We start from the raw sequence: 21,076 nt of genomic DNA, 5'->3' as shown, positions 1-21,076 counted from the left end.
GTTCAGTATCTTGCCCAAGGATACTTGGGCATGCAGACTGGAGAAGCCAAGAATTGAACCACCAACCTTCCAATCAGTAGATGACCTGCTCTACCTCCTGAGCCACAGCCACCCTGAAAGCATGCTTACACACGAAAGCAGCTTTAACCCTGAGCTGATTTCAGTGTATCTAACATGGTGCATATGTTTAAAAAAAAGTATAGAAGGTTTCTGAGCCATATTTAGAAATGACAAGCACATTTGTGCAGGGATATTTTAATGACTTTATACTTTTATAGAGTCATGTAAATGTTTATAGGAAAACATTAGGTAAGCAAGTTTGCTGCATATACTTGTGTGCTTGCTGCCTAAATTTAGTCAATAACAACCATAAATACTGATAAAGTTTATGCATTTCACTAGAATGAAAAGAAAATGATCCAAGCAATCACTGATCAACTCACAAATCAAGAACTTTATTTTAAACCTCTTCATATTTTAATGTTCCAGAAGATCTGAAGTTATTAAATATGTGAAGCTGAATTATAGGAATTCCATTCAGTTTTATTTATATAATGCCAAATCACAGACTCTTCAATAATACATAAGATTATATATATATGTTCCTTAAGATATGCAGTGATAAAATTGGAGGATTCATTCATATGAATGGGTGAGTGTGTCCAAACTGGTACTGTAGCTTACATAAGAATTTGTTAATTTGTGAAAAGAAATTTAATTTTAAAGTAAAATATGTTGATGCTGTCTCATCAGTCACTGTAATGAGAAACATTATGAAGACATTGTGCTCATTTCAAACTCTGCTGCCACCCTGTGGTTCAGTTCCAACAAAACAAAGTCTTCTCTCACCTGCTGACCCCGGGACCCCATCTGGCCTCGTCATGCAGAAAGACATGGAGGCAACAGATGTTATTATATGCATCAACAAACGTGTAATAGCATCCCATTACTTATTGATTACTGACAGCCGCATTGCACATCGAGTCTGGATCAGAGTCTCATTTGTTATTAATGGGAGCAGCAGGGTTGTTGACATGTAGGGTTTAATAATTGAGCAGCAGTGTTGTATTTTCAAACTTGCATTTAACACATGCTGTGAGAAGTAACCTCAAATAAGGTAAACAGCTGCTAACATTGTGTGTCTGTTTGACAAGAGAAAGAGGTGCATAAAGATCCATATCAAATTAATTAAACATTTTATTTATATATTTTTGCAAGCATTATTCTCTATATTAAAATCAAAACTGCTTGCATACCACCAAAAAGACAAACAAAACAAAACAAAAAATAAACAGTGCTGTGTAAATGATATTCATACTATAGTATTTCCATAAGTCAAAATGACACTCAGGTAATTCACACTACTTCAATAAATGCACACTAATGTCAGAAAGAAGACCTACAGATCAATATCCTCATCTTATGTGAAGCTTTGTCTTGCAGCAAAACGGTGGCTCATCATTCATCGCTGCTAAATGTGTCATAAAGTTGCATTAGTCATTCCCACCACACAGGTAGAGTAAAGCCTTCTGGTAGTCTCCAGCTGTGTCCTCCTGTTTAAAAAAATAATAAAAATATCAAGAAGAGTCTCATTTAATTTTGGGTGTGAGGTCAAACCTCGGTGGCGCAGTGGTTAGCACTGCTGCCTCACAGTTAGAATACCATCTGGGTTAGGGTTATTTTATCCATTTATTCTGAATAGATCCATTTTTTTAACTGCTTTTCCAACTTTTGAATGTTTTTGAAAGTTTACTCTTGATGACTCTCTCTTTGCAGTCTTTGCCCTTTTCCCATTTTGCTGGGGAAAGTTTCCACAGATACTCGAGTTTTCCTACCATCAGTCATTTTCTATACTGAGGGGAAGGCTAGAGACAGTAACCATAAGTGCTTCCTGCACAACTGAGAGCTCATTTTCATGAGATTTAATACTCCAGCCTAATTACTCACGGTTCATTATTCAGTATCTATTAGACGATACCATGTTTACATCATATTGATAAGCTAAAGCAAAGAATTTGTTTAATATCACTTTAAAATCATTCATCGTTGAATCTTTAACTTCACCCTTTTGTCCTTCAAAAGGAAAATAAGTAAAATAAGAACAATGACTTAGATGTTGACATTAACATTATTTATAAGTTAGATATAATTTAATTATGGCAGCTACTGTAGGACATAAACATCTTATTATAATAGCAAGAAAAACACAGGTGTAATTAATGCAATTAGCTAAATTTATATGTACCTCTGGTCTGTTTGGAAGGCAAAGCGAATACTGCAAAGTATGAGGACTGAGCACGCAGGATGAAATATAAATTATTTAAAAAGTGGGGACATTTGTAGAATAACTGCTTTAATTAAGGAAAGATTAACTCTACTAAAAGTGTAAAAAGAAGTTATTATATATTTATTCAAAGATTATTTCATAATGTGTTATCTATTCAGTATCGTCCATTTAGTTTTACAGGAGGATCGTAATAACTCTTCAATGCAGGAACATCTGGCATTAGGAGAATAGATTATTCACTTCATCTTGTGTGAAAAGAAGGGAAGCACACTGAAAAAGACATTTAAAGTAAATCACTAATCCCCACTCCATCACTGCACTGACGTGAGTAGTGCATAAGCAGCATATCCATAGTAAACCCAGCTGGTGCTCTAAAGTCATGCGGAGGGACAGATGAGTATATTTAGCAGAACATGAAGAAAAGTTTAGAAAATGACATTTTACAGCAATGTTTTATTCTTCTGAAGGAAAAGACTGTTCAGCGTGTATCACAAAGAACAGCACAGGGGAATGAGCAGAAACCTCGAGGAGGCTGAAGCCGTACCTGGATGGTGGTGTAGAGAGATTGTCCATACATCTTCTTGAAGCTGGCTCTGATGTCCAACATGTCCACCTCACTCCTCGACACCATTATCCTCATCAGGGTGCCATCATCGGTTCCAGCTCGCTAACCACACGCATGCACGCACGTTCAGTGGTTAATGCATAGAATTCAGTCCAGTTGTAGTCACACAAACACACAAAGCATCATCATTCAAATTTTCTGTCACAGTCAGATCAAACCACATCACTTTGGGCACTAGAGTAAAATACAGTGCACTTATTAAAAAGATTAATCCAAGTGTGGTGATCTGCCATAAATAATGACACTTTAATAAGCAGGAAAAAAAATTGTAGGCTGTGTAGTTTGTGGATTCATGAACATCTATTTCACACCATTCCAGTAATCTCTGCAAAATGAAAAAGCCTTTGACAGAGTTACTGTTTGAGTCCACTGGAGGCTGAGCTCCTGGGTTTTTGTAATTTCTCTGAGCAGCGAATGGTCTGACCTTGGGATGAATTTGCTGGGATGCCCACGCTTGGGAAGATTGGCTAACACATGTGTTGTGCCAAGGTCCTTAAAACATTTGAACGGAAGGTCTACATTTTTTTATTCCATAACTGTAAATTTAGTACAGAGTGAACCTTGAATTTGCACTTCAGATAGCAAGTCAACATTTTGAAAGAATGTTTATTCACTTTGCAAACAGTTTAAAAGATTTGGCAGGAGGATCCAGGCTAGTTAAGCTTATCAAACTGCATCCTCAGACACGACTGTGTTTACCGAACAATAACCACACAGTCACTGTCCCTTCATTTGACTTCACTTTTGATGTAATTCATTCTAATGCAGCTTGTATTCATATTGCTCTACTGGATTGAGTCAGAGTGAAGTTCAAAAATTACTTTTAGCATCAAGGGATGTGATGATAATAATACATACCCTCATAGATTTATACAGGCTCTCAGCAAAAAAGTTTGGGATGCTCCTGGCACATTTCACTGTGGAGTATAAAGACAAAAACTGATGAGGCTATGTGCAAGACTACATTTTATTGTCACGTTAAGCTGACACTTTATGACATTTATTTTTACTATCAAGTGTCAAGTATGAAGTTTCTTGACAGAAGAAACCCCGAGAGAGATCCTGATTCCTTGTGACAGTATGTGACGCCTAAATTATCACCCAGATAAATTGTGGCTCTTACCAACAGCCAGCAGCAAATTCTCCAAATTCCCAGTGGTCTCGCCTTTAATGCTGTCCTCTATGTCAGAGCCAGAGAGCTTCTTGTAGGCATCAAATACTGCAAAAAACAAAACAGTGATAGATACTCATACATCTTCTTATAAGAGTGAAATAAATCCTCTTCAGCATGAAAAGCATCGAGCCATTTTCAACATGAGTTGTTTTTAACTTCAGGGCAAAAATATGTCAGTTTCCTTCCTTAGATGATCTCTTTGTAGACAAGATGAATGTGTTTGGTGAGTTCAATGCATTATAGTTCGTATGATCTATAGTGTACCAAAAGGCAGTCTTGGCAACCAGGGATTGGACTGCTGGGGCCTCCATCCCAACTGATGTCCAGTCCACATTGCATCAAACTGCCTCCTGTGGGTGGTGGTCCCCAAGAGAGCACCATGGGTCTGGCCACCAGGTGCTTTCCCTCAAGTCAGAACTCTTCCTGGTGGATGTTGGTGGCTTCAGAATCCAGTCTCTGCCTTTTGTGGATGATGCAGTCCTGTTGGCTTCAGGTGGTGGCCTCCAGCTCGCAGTGGAACAGTTCGCAGCAGAGTGTGAAACACTAGGCATGAGAATGAGGTCTTCTGGGCATGTCCTACCAGGAGGAGGCCCCGGGGCAGACCCAGGACATGCTGGAGAGATTTTATCTCTCAGCTAGCCTGGTAATACCCTGGGGCCTCCTCCCTGATGAGCTGGAGGAGGTGGCTGGGGAGAGGGAAGTCTGGGCTGCTCTGCTTAGGCTGCTGCCCCTGCAACCTGGCCAGGGAAGTGGAAGTGGATGGATGGATGGATGGATGGATGGATGGTAGTGTTAAACCCAACAGACTTGCCATACTGTGTCTCATGCTAAAAGCCACACAAGAATTAATCAATCATTTTTCCTTAAACAGGAATAAGCCTGTCCTGGTATATTTTAAACAAACAGAATAGATTGGCACAGATACAGAGGCATTAGTGTAAACTGAGGCAACCGACATGTTCCTGGCATTGCTCACAACCACATCACTCAACGGCTGAATGTTGGAGCAAATGCAAAAAGACGGTCCACAAAAAGATGGTCTGCTGTTTACTTGAACTGACACGGCTTGGACTCTTTCCTGACAAATGAAATGTTACAGTTGTGGAGAAGATCAGCTGAGGGCCTTCATCTTAGGAGACAAGGAGGAGCTGCAGAGAGTACAGAGAATCTGGAGCGGTGCCTAGAGAGGAACAACGTCCGAAAATGTAAATGGTAAAATGGTAAATGGACTAGCTCTTATATAGCGCTTTTCTACTCAGTATGAGCACTCAAAGCGCTATTACAACATGTTTACATTCACCCATACACTCCCATTCATACAAGCACTTCCATGTTTTGCTAAGCTAAGTGCTTTTTTTTAATTAACTATCATTCACACACATTCATACTCCAACGGGACGGTCGGAGAGCAACTTGGGGTTAAGTATCTTGCCCAAGGATACATTGACATGTAGCCTGGAGTAGCCAGGAATCGAACCGCTGACCTTCTGATCAGTAGGTGACCTGCTCTACCTACTGAGCTACAGCCACCCCATGATGTGCGGAGAGGTCTGAACCGTATCTCAAGCCGTGGCAAAAGTGGTGATGTCCTCTCCAGGCCAGTTGTCTCCTCTCAACTGCAGCCCTTCACACCTCAGCTCGCCACAGATTACTCTGCCCCAACTCCTACTGTCATCAAGGGTAAATGGACTAGTGCTTTTCTACTCTGAGCACTCAAAGCAACACTCAAATACAACACATTTACATTTATCCCATTCACACCCATTCATACAAGCACTTCCATTATTAACTAAGCTAAGTGCTTTTATTATCTAACATTCACACACATATTCACACGCCAATGCTTGCGTCGGAGAGCGACTTGGGGTTAAGTATCTTGCCCAAGGATACAGTGGCATGCAGCCTGGAGTAGCCAGGAATCAAACCGCCGACCTTCCGATCAATAGGTGACCTGCTCTACCTCCTGAGCTACACCCACCACCATCACCTGCAGCTCTAGATTACCCCCTTCCTCAAGTCACCACCCTCCCACCCTCCAGCAGGTGAGGAGGGGGAGGGAGGACGAAGGAGGAGGTGGTGAACAGAAGGATGCTAGCCAAGGCGGCATCCATCATGGTCAATCCCCCCCCACCCCCTGCACCACACTGAAGTCCCTGAGCAGCTCCTTCAGCACAAGGCTAAGAGGAAGGAGCACTACTGCAGATCATTCCTGCCCACAGCCATCAGATTATATAATCTAACACAGTAATGTTCACAGAAATGCAAGAAACCACATCATATGTCACTGTACAGTATTTTTGTTCTATTTTTGCTTGTTGCCCTTGTTTTTTTCTTGCACCTTCTCTTACTGCTTCAGTAACAGATGAATTTTCCCACTGTGGGACTAATAAAGTTTTATCATATCTTAGCTAATGATTTTTACAGTTCAGAGAATTGGTCAGGATAGCTCTTTGGGCAGGTTTATTATTATGTTTCGTTTATTTGTTTTACTGGTGTTATGTTATTTTACCAAATATTTGTCTCCAAATTTAAGTTACCAGATCAGAACATACATGTTAGTTTTAGAGCACTGATATGAATAATTTGGTAGAAACTGGCTAACAAGTGATATTTTTTTGGTGTGGTTTGAATAACTGCTCATACCAAAGTACTGTACCACATGCAGCCATGCAGTTCTCATTGCTTTTTATGATCACTCTCCCACCTGAGATTTATTTCACTGGTGGTTCACGTGATTGATTCCTGCTCTTCAAGTGCATCCATTTTTGGTATCTATTTCACTACCTCATCCTCTCTGACCCGTCTTTCACGAGTGCTGTTTGTTCACATCTGACTAAAACTCTTGCACTTTCCACGCTCCCACTTTATGTCTCCAAGTTCTGTGCTGTTTAAACATGCTTCAGTGGCATTTCCTGCACAGTGCATTTCTTGGAGTTTGACTTTTTTGTTTGAATTTTATGTTATTTCAGTGTTTGTCACACACACCATGTGCATATCACAACCCCCAAATGCACTGGCACAAACAAACTGGCAAGCTCACCTTTTCTGAGATGCTCTGTGCTCCTGTTGCCCAGAATTGTGATAAATTTTTCCTCATCTGTGCCAAACTTTCCCTCACCAGCCGTGTACAACTCCTGTAATGGAAGACCACACAAACACATCAACCTTGGGTTGACGTGATTTATTGAAACACATGTTCAGAAATGACAGCCTTGTACTCTGCCAAATAAACAATGTTTTTTTCTTTTTTTTTCAATTATAAAGAAAAATCTGGATTTTTTGTCCTTTTCTCTGTATGTCAAGAGTAGTTTATTAATCCCTGTTCAGAAATATTTTCATCATATGATCAGATTCCATAATAATAATAATAATATGATTCATTTACCTTTTTTTTTTATGAATTATGTATTGTTTATTTCTCTCAATTTGATCGCAGAGAGCAGCTCAGCACTGCCGTGGTGGCGTCATGAGTCAAGAAGGGCTGCTGTTCATGATAATGTGGTGTGCATTTAGATAATGTTACTGAATATTCATATCTGCTGGATCCAATTCTCAGCTCAGTATCGGTTCAGTATGACGAATGTTGTTTTAAACAAGATGTCGTATTACTGACGGTTAATTTCCTGCAATGATTTTATTCTTTTACTGTTCTCGGGGGAAAAAAACAACCCAAAAACAAAAAGGGCTCTGCCAGCATGTTACATATTTACATATATTCCCTTATAAAGCTGGTGGATGTTGCATTTTCACAAATTCAATAAATTAATACATTACGGTAGTTATTAAAAAATAACCAAACTGTCTTTTTTTTTTTTTTTAATTAAGCCACCAAAAAATTAGCTTTGACCACATTATGCTGTTAAAGTTTATAATTTCTAGCATATAGGTCTTTATTAAAGTTTAAGTAGCTTTTATTGTTAGCACAAATATGTACAATGACCAGCTTGGTGTTGATCTGGATTATATTTCTGTTGGTTTATTACACACCTCTGTATGTCTAATGTCAACTTTTGGTACCAATAAAGAAAGCAGTACAAATTATATCAAGGTGTAAAACACCCCTTGAGGCACAGACCTGCCATAGATGTCCCTGTCTTTAAACTTATTTCATATTTGGAGAAATATGCCCATTTATCATTGGTGTGTAGACTAAGATAAGAATATTTGGATCCTAATGTCTACCTATTAAACACCACGCAGTGAGGTTGGCACATGTGCAGGAAATGTGGGAAGAGTTGGACTGCGTCTCTCCAATGGTAACAAAATCTCCCTCCTGACACCTCAGCGGCTCACACATGATTTATTCAGTACAAAGATTGAAGTGCATACATGACAGTTCACTTTACTGCAGAGGACATGTGCAGGACGGGTTTTTGGCAGAGAACTGTAACTTCTTGGAGTTCTCTTTATTATTATTGATTTTTTTTTTCCCCTCACATAGTCACAGTCCTCCTCTAAACCATCCTACACTATAAATGTCATGTTCAAAAAGCACAAATTTTTAAAGGGGACCAATTTTTGTAGTTTCCAACTCTTTATTTTTATAATTTATAATATAATTAATTATTCTACTATAGTAGCTTTGTGTGACTCACGGTTCAAAATAATCCCTATTTAGGAGTTGATAAAGGGATTCTTTGCTAATGTAGTGTTGAAGTTGCTTGAACTCATTGGTCAAACCCACAAAGCTGCAAGCAGAAAGCCAGCTCTTGACATGTGTATTTTTGTCTCATGTTCTTCCGTCTTACCTCAGCGTCTTTTTCGATCTTTTCCTCGTCTACTCCCTCCTCCCTGCTCCCCTTTGCAGCCAGACAAAAACAGAAAGATAGGATACCAGACAGGTACAAAGACAGGTGGATAAACAGAAAGCAAAAGTAGGTCAGAGTGGATGGAAAGACTGAGCTTAGACCTCTCAGCCCAGGTAACATCTGATCACCTAATTAAATTATCCCTCCCGAGTTTACCAGAACCATGAAGATTACTTTTCTGCCTGTAAACTAAAACAGATTACAGAAACCAAATGTACTGCCATCACCCTCCCCCTTTCCAGCCTATACCTCTCATGACTTTCTAATGGCACCAACAGTGGATCTCATTATCAGGAAAGAAACATAAGTCTTTTCAGCAGTGCCCCTGTCTACCTGCAGCAGGATCACCAGCAGTCTCTGATAGTGCCCTGAGGTGTCACCGCAGATATCCTTCTCCAGCTTTCCGCCGAACTCTGGAGGAAAGAAGAGAAGAGGTGCAGACGACTGCTTACAGTTCCTGCTCGTGACAGATGCTAATGATTTCAGTCGACCTTAGTGGGCCGTCCTCTGTTTTGCAGGATGAGCCATGAAAGGAGAGATTTGATATATGCCTATGCTGTTGTCCAGATCAGATAAACTGCATTCTCTGCCTTTGGCCCTTTGAGCCTTTGTTGCCACATATTTTTCATTGTGGTTCGTCACAGCTACGATGTTAGACTTTTCATTAAAGTGTGACAGGTGTTACAGAGGTGCAGTGTGTTTATTACTCTGATGACAGAAGATATTACACTTGAAGCAAAAGGGATCAGCACCACACTGTGTGCTTAAATAAGCATGGTGCTCTAGAGAAAAGAGCAGATATGAGAAATCCATGAATTAAACTATATATACTGAATACTCCGACTGTCATTTCTGTGGTACACTTTAAACTGACAATCACAACTTATGGTGATAAATTTATGAAAAAGAATATAATGAGACAAAAGATCCTCTTATTTGACACTTTTTTGTGTGGTTTAACGTAATAAAAAACAAAAACATTTGAACTTTTATTTGATAGCCAATAGTGGCGAGGTGACAGGAAATGAGGGGGCAGAGATGGTTGTGCAACACGTCCAGTCCTTGCAGATGGCTAAGCAGTAGCCAACTGGAAGAACCAAAAACTGCATTTCCTGACACAACCACTGGAGGCTGCCTCCAGAAGCGAGTCAATCTCCATAGACGCCCATGATAAAATCCCTACTTAGCAGTATTATTGCTGTATGATTACAGCATGGTAATCTTTAGATAGTTCCCCCCTTTTTTTTTTAACTGTGTGGAGCGTGAATTTATTAATAACTCATGCATTTAGGTACTGGTAAGACTTACAGTTATGGATTTGGCCTCTCTGAGTGACACTGGTGGGTTTTTCAGATATTTTAATGGAACTATCTGACAAATAATTTGTCTTGCTGCGACAAGACTCATTCATGCAGTCACACATATTTGCTTAATTTTATGCCTAAGTGTCTTGTCTTACATTCACACATACACTAACACTCCAACAGATGCTTTGGGAACAATTTAGGGTTCCACCAACTGTCCAATTAGTAGACAGCAGGTAGGCTCTACCTCTTCAGCCCCACCGCTCCAATTCTGGTGAGTGAAATTCTCCACTTATAACATGCTGGTATATTCCTGGTGCTGGCTGCAAGATTGGATAAATTGGGGATCCATGTGCTGTGGTGACCCCTTGGGATTAAGGGAAGTCCTTTATTCTACTAGTTTCATTATTCTGTAACTTCATTCAGCAGATGTGTCTCAGTACTGTTATAACCTGGTGAGTCATCTTCAGCCACCAAAGAACGCCTTGCATGTAACTTAGGATTTTTCAGTTCTCATTTGCTACCAATAATCAATACTGGATTCCTGTAACTATGACTGATTGTTTCCTGGTGGTTATAATTTTAACTATGGCAACAATAACCTTGCCCATGCAATGCAGCTTTAATCATCTTTAATGATCTTCAACATAATCAATGCGGTTTTGTGCCAAAAACGTAATGAGAGCACTGTAAAACCAAAACATTTTACTTTGCAAACGTAAACTGTAAAGCTCTAATTTTTAGATATCTCCTGCCAATGAGGCATCAGGTAAAACATCTTCATGTGGTTTTCTAGATGTGTCGTTATTTGTAGTAGTCACAGTAACCGTATTTGTCTGTGTCTTCATCAGTGGAGTGCGTCACCTTTTTTGTACACTTTGGTGATTTCTTTAATCTGCTCGCCAGTCCTGGAGGCCAGGATCTCAATTAGCACTTCATCTTCAGTCCCGGCACCCTGGGAACCAAACACAGTATTATACTATATCATGGATTAGTAATTTAAAAACAAAATCTAAACACGAATAAAGAAAATTATAGAAATAGCTGAAGATAATAAGAGAACACCAACTTGAGAGCACAGCACACTTAAAAGGTTTGCAATTAGAGAACGAATAGGTTCAGCACTAAAGAGAATTATCTTTGACGTTCACTTCCCTGTGCTGCAATTAACCTTACAGCAAAGAATGTCTGACAAACCAAACTAATGGAGGAGTAGGTGTGATAGGAATGTTGAGGCCAAGTCCTAAATGCTTTGCTTTCACTTTGACTAAACACTTCATTTGCACTTGGGTAATGCGAATGTAAATGTGTCTGAAGAATAATGAGAAAAAAAAATTCTCATGTGTACCTCGTATGAGGATCCAAGCATTTGCTGAATGCGTTTCCTTCAGGCAACTCCCTTCAAACTTTATGAGCCTTGTGTGACGTGAAAAGGAGCAGACATAAAATGCCTGAAACATCTAAGCTACCAAAATACATCCAGTTTGAGCTGACATGTTTTTCATTTGGGCTGCTCTGAAGGTGCAAAAGATAGATCTAATGACTACAATGCTGAGATACTCCAAGACAAAATATGAGGAAAAGCAGTGCCATTAACTGAGCATGGACTTTGCTGTGGCTGCAACTAAATAGACAGTTTGGAGAAAGAGAGGAATACATTGTCCAAAGTGCAAACAATGAGCTATGGTCTGATAACAATTTAGCTATTAATCAGCTTTTTAAAAAAAAAAAAAAAAAGATGATCTATCTTCATAATAAAGGCTAAATACATCCGTGCAGTACCTTTTGTGCATCAAACTGCTTTTTTTTTTTTTCCTTGGTTCTCAGTTTTAAACATGTTTTAGCCATGAGCACATTGTCTGAAGTCTAAAGGAAACGAAATAATCAGAAAGAGGAGAGCTCTGCAACAAGAATACGACCTGACAGCCATCACAGCCGTTACTGCTGTCAGACAACGTGGAAGCTCGCCCCCCCCGAACAAAAAAAAACTCCTCTTTTTGCCATCCATAAGTCATAGCTTCAGGTTATCATCTACCAAATAAGATATCTCAAAATGTTAACTTACTAATGCAGACGTCTGAGGAAAAAACTCGAGATTGACAAAATAACTTGAAATTTCCAGTTATTAAGTTCTAAATTTTGAGTTAGCTCTGCCAGTCAGGGGCTGTTTTCTTTTAGTGGAGGAAATAAGCTTCCATACAAACAGAGCTAAATTACACATCCTGCAGACTTCTGACAAACAGGTTGTCCACTAAATCCAGATAATGGATAATGTTATAATTTAACAATAATCTAATTTAATCTAGCTGTTAGATAAAGAAATGATCATTTATCCACCAGCTTTTTGCTGCAGGACATCAGAGGAATGTGGATGTGCCAGGCCTGCAAAAGCTGCTCCTCTCATGTCCTGCAGCAAGTAGCTGGTGGATAAATGATCATTTCTTTATCTATCAGCTGCAATATCCAATGCAATGAGCCTGCAGTACTTCAGCTGTAGTTACCTTTATGCAAAATCATGTTAATTACAATGTAGTTTCTTAATAAAGGAAGCCTAAAGAGGGGAATTAGAGATAACAAATTTGATCAAAAAAAAAAATAAAAAATTACTACAAAGTTTGCATGCATGATATGGTATGTCTCTTTGGTTGCTAGAAATGTTAAAGTCTTCCAAAGACTTATCTTTGTGATACTTTGTTACACACATAAAAATGTCTATTTGCGTGCAATGGCTGTTTGATCCGGTTAAAAGAATCCATAGATCTACCAAAACTGAGTGAGTAATCAGATAATAAGAAGTCTGAGTAATCCCTTTTTAATGGATGACGATCACTTTTAGCTGTCAGCACAAGTGCACTCCCACTAATTTCAGATGCACCCTGAGCAATTATGTTCTGGAACCGAGCCCTGGCTTTTGGCTGAAAACAGCTGCTGGAAATGAGCTTGATCACAGCACTGTAACATATCAGTAAATGTTCTGTAAGGACATAAAAGTAACTAAAAAGAAGCATGAATGTGCAGCAGAGTTCTGGATAAATGTGGGTTTGTGAAGCAGCCTTGGTCACATTTTTTGTTGATTTACTATAAAATGAAATGTTTGAATGCCATTTTATAAAATAGAAAGTCTGTTAGCCTAAAGATCTATAATAAATCTGAGCTGAGTTAAAAGACTAGAAGTAACAGTGGCAGGAATTCTTTTTCTACTACATAGAAAAAGAATTCATGTTAGTTAAAAAGGCAAAATAGGAAAAGGTCTTTCTGGTGGTCACATTTTACCTTTCCAACCAGCCTTTTCAGTACCTTACTGTCTGAGTTCCATTTATGTGGGCTAAAGAGAGGGAGGGAGCTGGTAGTGTGCATGATGTATTAGTAGCAATGATTAAATGTGCTCTATGCATTAGATGCTTTTTTGGAATTCATTGTAATGTAGATAAAATAAATTAAACCTTCTCCACTCTCATGCTGCCTGTGGACTGGCTTCTTTGTGAAGATGGGTACGTAGACAGTATAAAAGGTAGATCTAATTATGGTGATGTCACCTATTGGCTTGTGAAGTCATTGTATACCTGAACATCATTATCAGCTTTGTTGCCTGATATCAACAGGAAAATTACTGAATATTAAAAAATAGTGTGTTTTATTTTGTTTCTATGTACAAAGTAGAGAATACAAAACAAAACACACACAAAATCAGCCCAACATCAGTACTGGCATCAGCCCAACATTTCTAAAGTTGGTGGTCCCTGTTTGACCATCTGCTGTGAGAAAGGTTGTTGCTCAGTTGAGTGTTTCCCAATCAAACATTATTCAAACAACATCAAACAAGTGAATGAGCTGTATTATCTATAGGCTTCACTTACATTTACATGAGAAATTAAGTAGAGCATTTGTTACCTTGAGAGCCTTATGCAGTTGAGAAGCATCATATAAGACAGATGGAGTCATCAAGGCCACAATCAGACTCTCAAACAGCCCACCGAGCTCAGATTTCAGTGCACTGACCAAGTCCTGCAGTCAAATAATGATTGATTGGTTTCATGATGAGAGGGGCAAAACAGTAATAACTGTATTATTAACAGTAAAGGTTATATAACCCACATTAGATCCCAACACTGAACCAGTTATAGCAGAATAAATAAGTTCAAAAACACAAAGTGGGCATTAAGATTCTTGATGTGAAAAAGATGAGGGCAAGAATTACATGTCACTGCATCAACGTGACCTGCAGGAAAGGAAAATATATTTACTTTGCAAATTACTCACAGCTAGCTTTGTCTAAATTCTTTTCTCTATTTGTGCATCACAGGACCAAAATGGCAACAGCATATACCATTGTTATTTGAATATGAGGCTGTATTTGTGTTTACAAAAACACCCACAGCGCTGTGCTCAGCCAAGTGCTCTTCGGAGAAGTCCAGCAATCACAGTTCTAGATGATTACATTAGACATTAACCAGAAAAGCCCCATATTTCTGGATAACACAGTCCATCTTTTTTCTTATAAGAAATCAGTTTCATTTTTCAGGGCTCAGTCAAATCAAATACAGAGAGAGAATGTGTAAAAAGGAAAATGATAGAGCAAAAAGGATGTCCTCCAAGTTATAGAGATTAAAAAAAAATAGACTCAAGGACCATTGTGCTGCCTTCAGTTGTTTTTGCACCTGAGCACAGTTGTTTAAGGCAGTCATTACATTTTAAAGTATCTAATAAAGGTTTTCTGGAATGGTAAGCAAAGCAAATGGTTTCATGTTCTGGATCATTTTGATAAAACACTGTAATATTCAGAGATCTCCCAGGAGCTACTTTGTGATATGCCTGTGCTCTCTCGAACTCCTCCATCTATTTATACTTGGGGCAGAAAGCAAATTAGCTTGCTGCTTTCAATCCACAGGAGGGGAAAAAAAAAATGTTCACAGTGTGATAGAACAGTGAGTGAATGAAAGCTTAAAATGGCCATATTCTGTCTAACTAGCTGCAGTGCAGGGCATCCACAGGGACTGCAGAGGACTTCCTGCCACTTATTTGAGGACTTGTTCCCTGGAGAAATTTGAACATTGGTCCAAAATCTTTCCTTTTGAATCACAAAACTTTTCTGACCACCTTTTTGCCATTAAAACATTGAATTGGAATCAGCCAGTGGTGAGAAACCAGCAAGATTTCTGACTTAATATAACAATGTGAATACATTACAAGCAAAGGTCCTGCATGCAAATTCCGGCTGTTTAGATACAGTTGGGAAGTAATATTTCCACCTGAAATGTTGTTGGTTATAAGGATGTATCCATCCATCAGGTGCACCTGGTATATAATTGATGAAGTCACCCTGGAGAGCTCGTTCAAGGAAAATATGAAGCTCAAAATTGTATTCAAGTGCAATATTGAGTTTTTAACTTAAGCACATTAAGTAAAAATGTCTATTTTTTATCATAGTGGATTCATCCTGTAATAATTTTACATTGTGAGTGTGGCATGGTGGTGCAGTGCTTAGGACTGTTACCTCACAACAAAAAGGTCCTGGGCTCAAATCCAGGCTGTGGCCTCTCAGTGTGAAGTTTACACGTTTTCTGTCACAGTCCAAAGACCCGCTTGTTAGTTTAAAAAAAGTATTCTAAATTGGCCATGAGTGTGATAGATTAGCACCTGTCCCGAGTGTAACCTGCCCCTTGCCCCATGATAGCTGGAAGCTCGAGAGGCTCCAGTCCTATTTGCAATTTTTTTGAATTGTTTTTTCCCTCTTATCTCATAATATTCTTTATGTTTGCAAGCTGAAGATGGATGAATGGATGGAACTATTAAACTTGGGCCTGTTATGGTAAATGGACTAGTTCTTATATAGCGCTTTTCTACTCAGAGTCAGAGCACTCAAAGCGCTTATACAACATGTTTTACATTCACCCATGCACTCCCATTCATACAAGCACTTCCATGTTTACTAAGCTAAGTGCTTTTTATTAGCTAACATTCACACACATTCACACTCCGACAGGACGGTCAGAGAGCAACTTGGGGTTAAGTATCTTGCCCAAGGATACATTGGCATGTAGCCTGGAGTAGCCAGGAATTGAACCGCTGACCTTCCAATCAGTAGGTGACCTGCTCTTCCTACTGAGCTACAGCCAGTAGGTAGATTTTTTTTTTTTTTTTTTTTTTTTTTCTTACTTTCTGTCCACTGCAAGTCTCTCCTCTAAGCCAAAAGTTCGGGGTTCAAAGTGCTCACTGCCACCATTTTTGTTGTAATCTTAGCTCTGTATGATGTCAGTGCTGACAGAAGCCCCAGCCACCTGCTGTTCAAACCTTCAGTTTGCATAGGCCAACCAATCAGAAGAAAGCTACCTTAAAGAGAGAGCAGCTAAATCATCTTCTTTGAGACAGAGGAAGAAGTGAGGGGTTGCACCAAGGCCCAGCATGACATAGGACAAAGGATTATTTTGAGATGTGAAACATGCAAAGGTACTCTACTAGAGTTGAAGACTGAAAATATGGAGCTGGAATACATTGGCTTTTAATACACATCAATAAATCACACTGTTACACAAACAGGCTCCTATTACTGTAGATAGGTATTCATTATTGGCCTTATTACGAGTGAGCCCCATAAAAGCTTTTACAACAGATGTGATGGTGCAGGAAGGTGGGGAAGCACATAACGGCTGACAGTGGGCAAGAGCTAATACGTCCCACGGCGAGCGCACAAAGGTAGACAACTGTTCACTCTCATGGAAACATCTATGGCATATTTAGAATCACCAGTTAACCCAAAATTTGGAATACCTGGAACCCCCCCCCGCAAGATTTGAACTGAGAATCATGCTATGAGGTGACAGCGCCTGGGGTGAAGTTGACCATCAACCAGGTTGATTTTGTTAAGTGAAGAATACACAGTAGCTGACACCATCTGTAATTGTCTATTAGTTCTGTTTCATTCCCAGTGGCTCTTCTCACCTTTCCGTAGGCCTTTTTGTATGCTGCCTTAATTTGCTGGCGTTGATCGTTGCTGCGGGCTGTCAGGAGCATGAGGATGGCATCTTCATCCGTACCTGCACCAGAAATCAAATAAACTTTAAATAATGTGTGGAAAATTACATAAACAAGCCTGCAGAAATCATCTGGAATGTGAATAAAGACAAACCAGCTTTTCATTTCTTTTCCAACAGAAAAATCCATTATTATGTTTGCCAACATCTAGCCCTCCTTAGCAAAACCTGGTTGAGAATAAATTAGAGTTCACAGTATATTCCTAACCTAAATGGGTCCCATTAAAGCGTGAGATCAGCATTCAAAAAGGACTTGCACAGTTGATGATCTAACAATCAGTGTGAAAGTCACCAAAACCTTAGAGAAAAAGGCTCAGAGAGGCAAACAGGTTGAAGCAGCATGTGGCGTTTTCACTCAGGGATCAAATGTTAAATTAGTGAAGGGTAATTATGGCACAAAGCCCAGCTGATCTGCAGTGACAGCACTGACTGAAGAACTGCACTGAAGCAGTGTGCAAGTCTCCTATCTCATGTTTGAGTCTACAGTGGTTTGCAGACAGGGAAACCATTAATTAGATATAATAGTTCTGCGCACACTGGCCATAAAGTGTCGGGGAAAATAATTTAGTGCTATCACACAACACATACACACAGTCCAGTGCTTATCCAACACTGCACAGCACTTTAAACCTATGACGCAGGATTTTTGCTCTCTGAAATGTCTCATTTTTTTCCTCTCTTGACAGTCTCTGTCGGTTCAGTTACACAAATAACAAAGTGTTTAGCGTTGTTGTTGTTGTTGTTGTTGTTAATTGTGTGCTAAAACACCAGCTCAACCAAAAAAAAGAAAATGTCCAAATCGCTTAGGAGGTGCAAGGGATGTATTCTGGTGATGTACAGGTATGAGTGATAGATCTAAAAGCTGCTTGGCACCAGTAACTATCCAATTCACTCACCTTACCTTTACAAATGTGGTGTTGAACCAGATACTTACTCTGGATGGCATTACTTTGGCCTCCAGTTACACAGTGAGGAATCTTGGAGTCATTTTTGACCAGGATATGTCCTTCAATGCACATATTAAACAAACATGTAGGACCGCTTTTTTGCATTTGCGCAATATTTCTAAAATTAGAAACATCCTTTCTCAGAGTGATGCTGAAAAACGAATTCACGCATTTATTACTTCTAGTCTGGACTATTGTAATTCATTATTATCAGGCTGTCCTAAAAGCTCCCTGAAAAGCCTTCAGCTGATCCAAAATGCTGCAGCTAGAGTACTGACAGGGACTAGAAAGAGAGAGCAGATTTCTCCCATATTGGCTTCTCTTCATTGGCTCCCTGTTAAATCTAGAATAGAATTTAAAATCCTTCTCCTCACATACAAGGTCTTGAATAATCAGGCACCATCTTATCATGCAAGTCACTTTGGACTTATTTATGAAACCAAACTAATAACTTTAAACCTGAGGTATAGTACATAAAATGCTTTAGTTGCTGCAAGATGATAGTGTCCAACATCATCATTTTGGCATTAAAAAAGAAATTCAGTGAACATTTTACTGATACGTGAGGTCATAGACACACTTTGACATTAAAAAGGACCAAAATATAATTTCTTGAAGACTTCTTAAAAATCAGCATTATTAAAATCACAGTAAAAATTATATTATGGGAACTGAAAAATTGTTGGATTAGTAACCTTTTGTGTAACCCTGACATATACAATAATTGTTGAAAAAACATTTAAGATGATATTCATAAAGCTTGGATTTTTTTTCAAACTTTTTTTTTGCTCCATACCATTAATAAGCTTATTTAAAATTATCCATTTAATGTTTATTATTCCACTCTGAACATCATATTATAGAACTACCTGTCAGTACATTTAATGGTGGTGAAGCAGGTTCTCATTACTGCGGTGTTTGTATGTTGCACTTTGTGCAAATGAGCGTGACGTCTCATTGGAGATTTGTGGTAAAGTTTCAGCTTTAAAGTTGGCGATTCTGTAACTGCTACAAATCTACTGGAAAAATAAAATGATTTTCCATCTTCCAGATGATTGCACCACTTACGATCCTCTGACAGCTGTTTCAGTGAGTTTAGAGAGATGCAGGATAAACTCATTATCTGCTTTAACAACTTCTCCTGTATTTACAAACACTACTGGCACATAAACAAAATAAATAGATAACTTTCACTTGAAATTAATATGGGATAAAATGACTGATCGTGCTACAACTACAGCTAGGTGCATAATCTGTTAGACATCAACACATTTTTGGAGCTTTGCTTCTGTGCACCACCACAGTGGACTTTCAATCAAGCAATCAGCATGTGATTAAGTGCAGCTTTTCAGCTTTTATTCAAGGGGTTTTACAAAAATTGTGCACTGGCTGTTAAGGAATCACAGCCATTTTATTCTTAGCCCCTCATTTTCAGAGGTACAGATTTTTAATTGAATGACCCAGACAGCTGCCAGACAAATAAACACACCCAAGCACCTAAAAAGACTTTCCACTGTGCATGAGATTAATGTTTTGGAGATCTGTTCATCTTTCCTGTGTGAAATATTGTATACCAGAGTCAGTTAATGTGATATGACATGCTAGTGTCAGTGGGAAAATGTGAGGAAAACTGACCAATTCCTTTCATGGCCTTATGGAGAATTTCAGCATCGTGTTTGGCGTTGAAGTTGACGTAAGGTCTGACGCTGCCTCGGTACGCCTGTAGGAAGAAACCGTATGTGAGTAATAAAAATATCTGTAACAAACACCTTCACCTTTCTTTTATATTGACAACAGTTAGTTTGTGAGCAAACTGTTTTATATACCCAGTGCCCATGGTACTTTGACATGTAGGTTGTTACCAGTGCTGACCAGAATTACACATGACAAGAAATAATAACGCAATTTATTATTTCCCTGATGCACTTAAAATTAAATCCTTCACAGTTCAGCAGTGGAAGTGCAGTAGTAGTAAATCAGTAGCAAGACTCAAGAGTTCAGGACCATTTCAGCTTGTAGGACATGGTGCTTCTTGCAGTGCCCTTCTCTGCCAGCAGAAATATTTCATTCCACAGGCATAAAAATTTAAAGATACTGAAAATTGTGTGTTGGCAGCAACAAACCCCCACATGGCTATAACTGTTGCTTATCCCAATAGTGAGGCAATATTTTAAGTAGAACCTAAGTCAGGTCTGACTGCTTTTTGTCAGCAGGTAATTTAAAAAAAAAAAAAAATGTTTTCATCTCACTTGGATGTGCTCACATTCTCAGAGGAAAAGACCATTTGTAGAAGAAGCAATAAGACATTTGCCTCAGCTGCAGTAAACTGTGCAGGTGGGAAAAGTGAACAAATATCTTCTCCTACACCTCTTAGTCAATGTTTCTATTATTTCTCTTGTTCTTCATTTCTGTGTGCTATTCTCTATTTTCAAATCCAGAACAAATGGCTAAAACAAATGGCTTATGAATGCTGCTTTGTGCTCAACCTCCTCCTGCAACCTGGCAGTGCTTACCTTGAAGTGTCAGTGCCATTGCCACAGTGTTTATTCTGTGTGCATCGTCAACCAGTTCAATTTGGCACCACGAGCTCTTAAAAACAACGCATATTTTTGATGGTAAGATCACACATCACGAAGTTTTTAGCATTATTGTTCATTCTGCATTTTACAACAAATTTTAGCATTCAGGTTTTCTACTAAGACACACAATAGCTTTTTTTTTTTTTACCCCTGTCACAGGGGGTCACCACAGCGGGTGGCTCTGCATGTTTGGATCTACCAGATGCCCTTCCTATTGCAACCCCAAAGGGAATTTGTGTCTCTGGCTGGAATTGAACCAGCATGTGTAAATCACTACACCAGTGGTTCCCAAAGTTAAGAGTGCTGCGGCCCCCTTAAAAA

The 21,076-nt window shown here is 39.0% G+C and overlaps 1 protein-coding gene across 1 annotated transcript; it reads right to left on the bottom strand.

Moving 5' to 3' along the window:
- Positions 1-1,440: 1,440 nt before the first annotated feature.
- On the bottom strand, positions 1,441-20,026 carry anxa5a (annexin A5a). The gene is made up of 12 exons (XM_030739674.1): positions 20,003-20,026; positions 19,812-19,896; positions 17,138-17,232; positions 14,090-14,203; positions 11,063-11,153; positions 9,228-9,307; positions 8,835-8,885; positions 7,127-7,220; positions 4,036-4,131; positions 3,771-3,829; positions 2,832-2,954; positions 1,441-1,553 (listed from the first exon to the last, which is right to left on the bottom strand). Exons 1-12 carry the CDS (start codon positions 20,024-20,026, stop codon positions 1,494-1,496), a joined length of 972 nt encoding a protein of 323 aa, XP_030595534.1. The 3' UTR covers positions 1,441-1,493.
- Positions 20,027-21,076: the final 1,050 nt, after the last annotated feature.

This window comes from Archocentrus centrarchus, chromosome 10 (assembly GCF_007364275.1).
Source record: "Archocentrus centrarchus isolate MPI-CPG fArcCen1 chromosome 10, fArcCen1, whole genome shotgun sequence".
In the NCBI taxonomy this organism is placed as follows: domain Eukaryota; kingdom Metazoa; phylum Chordata; class Actinopteri; order Cichliformes; family Cichlidae; genus Archocentrus; species Archocentrus centrarchus.
The sequence above is the reverse complement of the archived record's forward strand: the minus strand, read 5'-3'. Positions and strand labels throughout refer to the sequence as shown.

What these genes read in the sequence shown, in the direction of transcription:
- anxa5a (XM_030739674.1), bottom strand. Translation starts at nt 20,026, where the DNA reads ATGTCAAAGTACCATGGGCACTGG. An exon ending in AGATCGAAAAAGACGCTGAG is followed by an intron (nt 7,221 to 8,834) that starts GTAAGACGGAAG and finishes CTTCCATTACAG; the next exon opens with GAGTTGTACACGGCTGGTGA. An exon ending in GAATTTGCTGCTGGCTGTTG is followed by an intron (nt 3,830 to 4,035) that starts GTAAGAGCCACA and finishes TATACTCCACAG; the next exon opens with TGAAATGTGCCAGGAGCATC.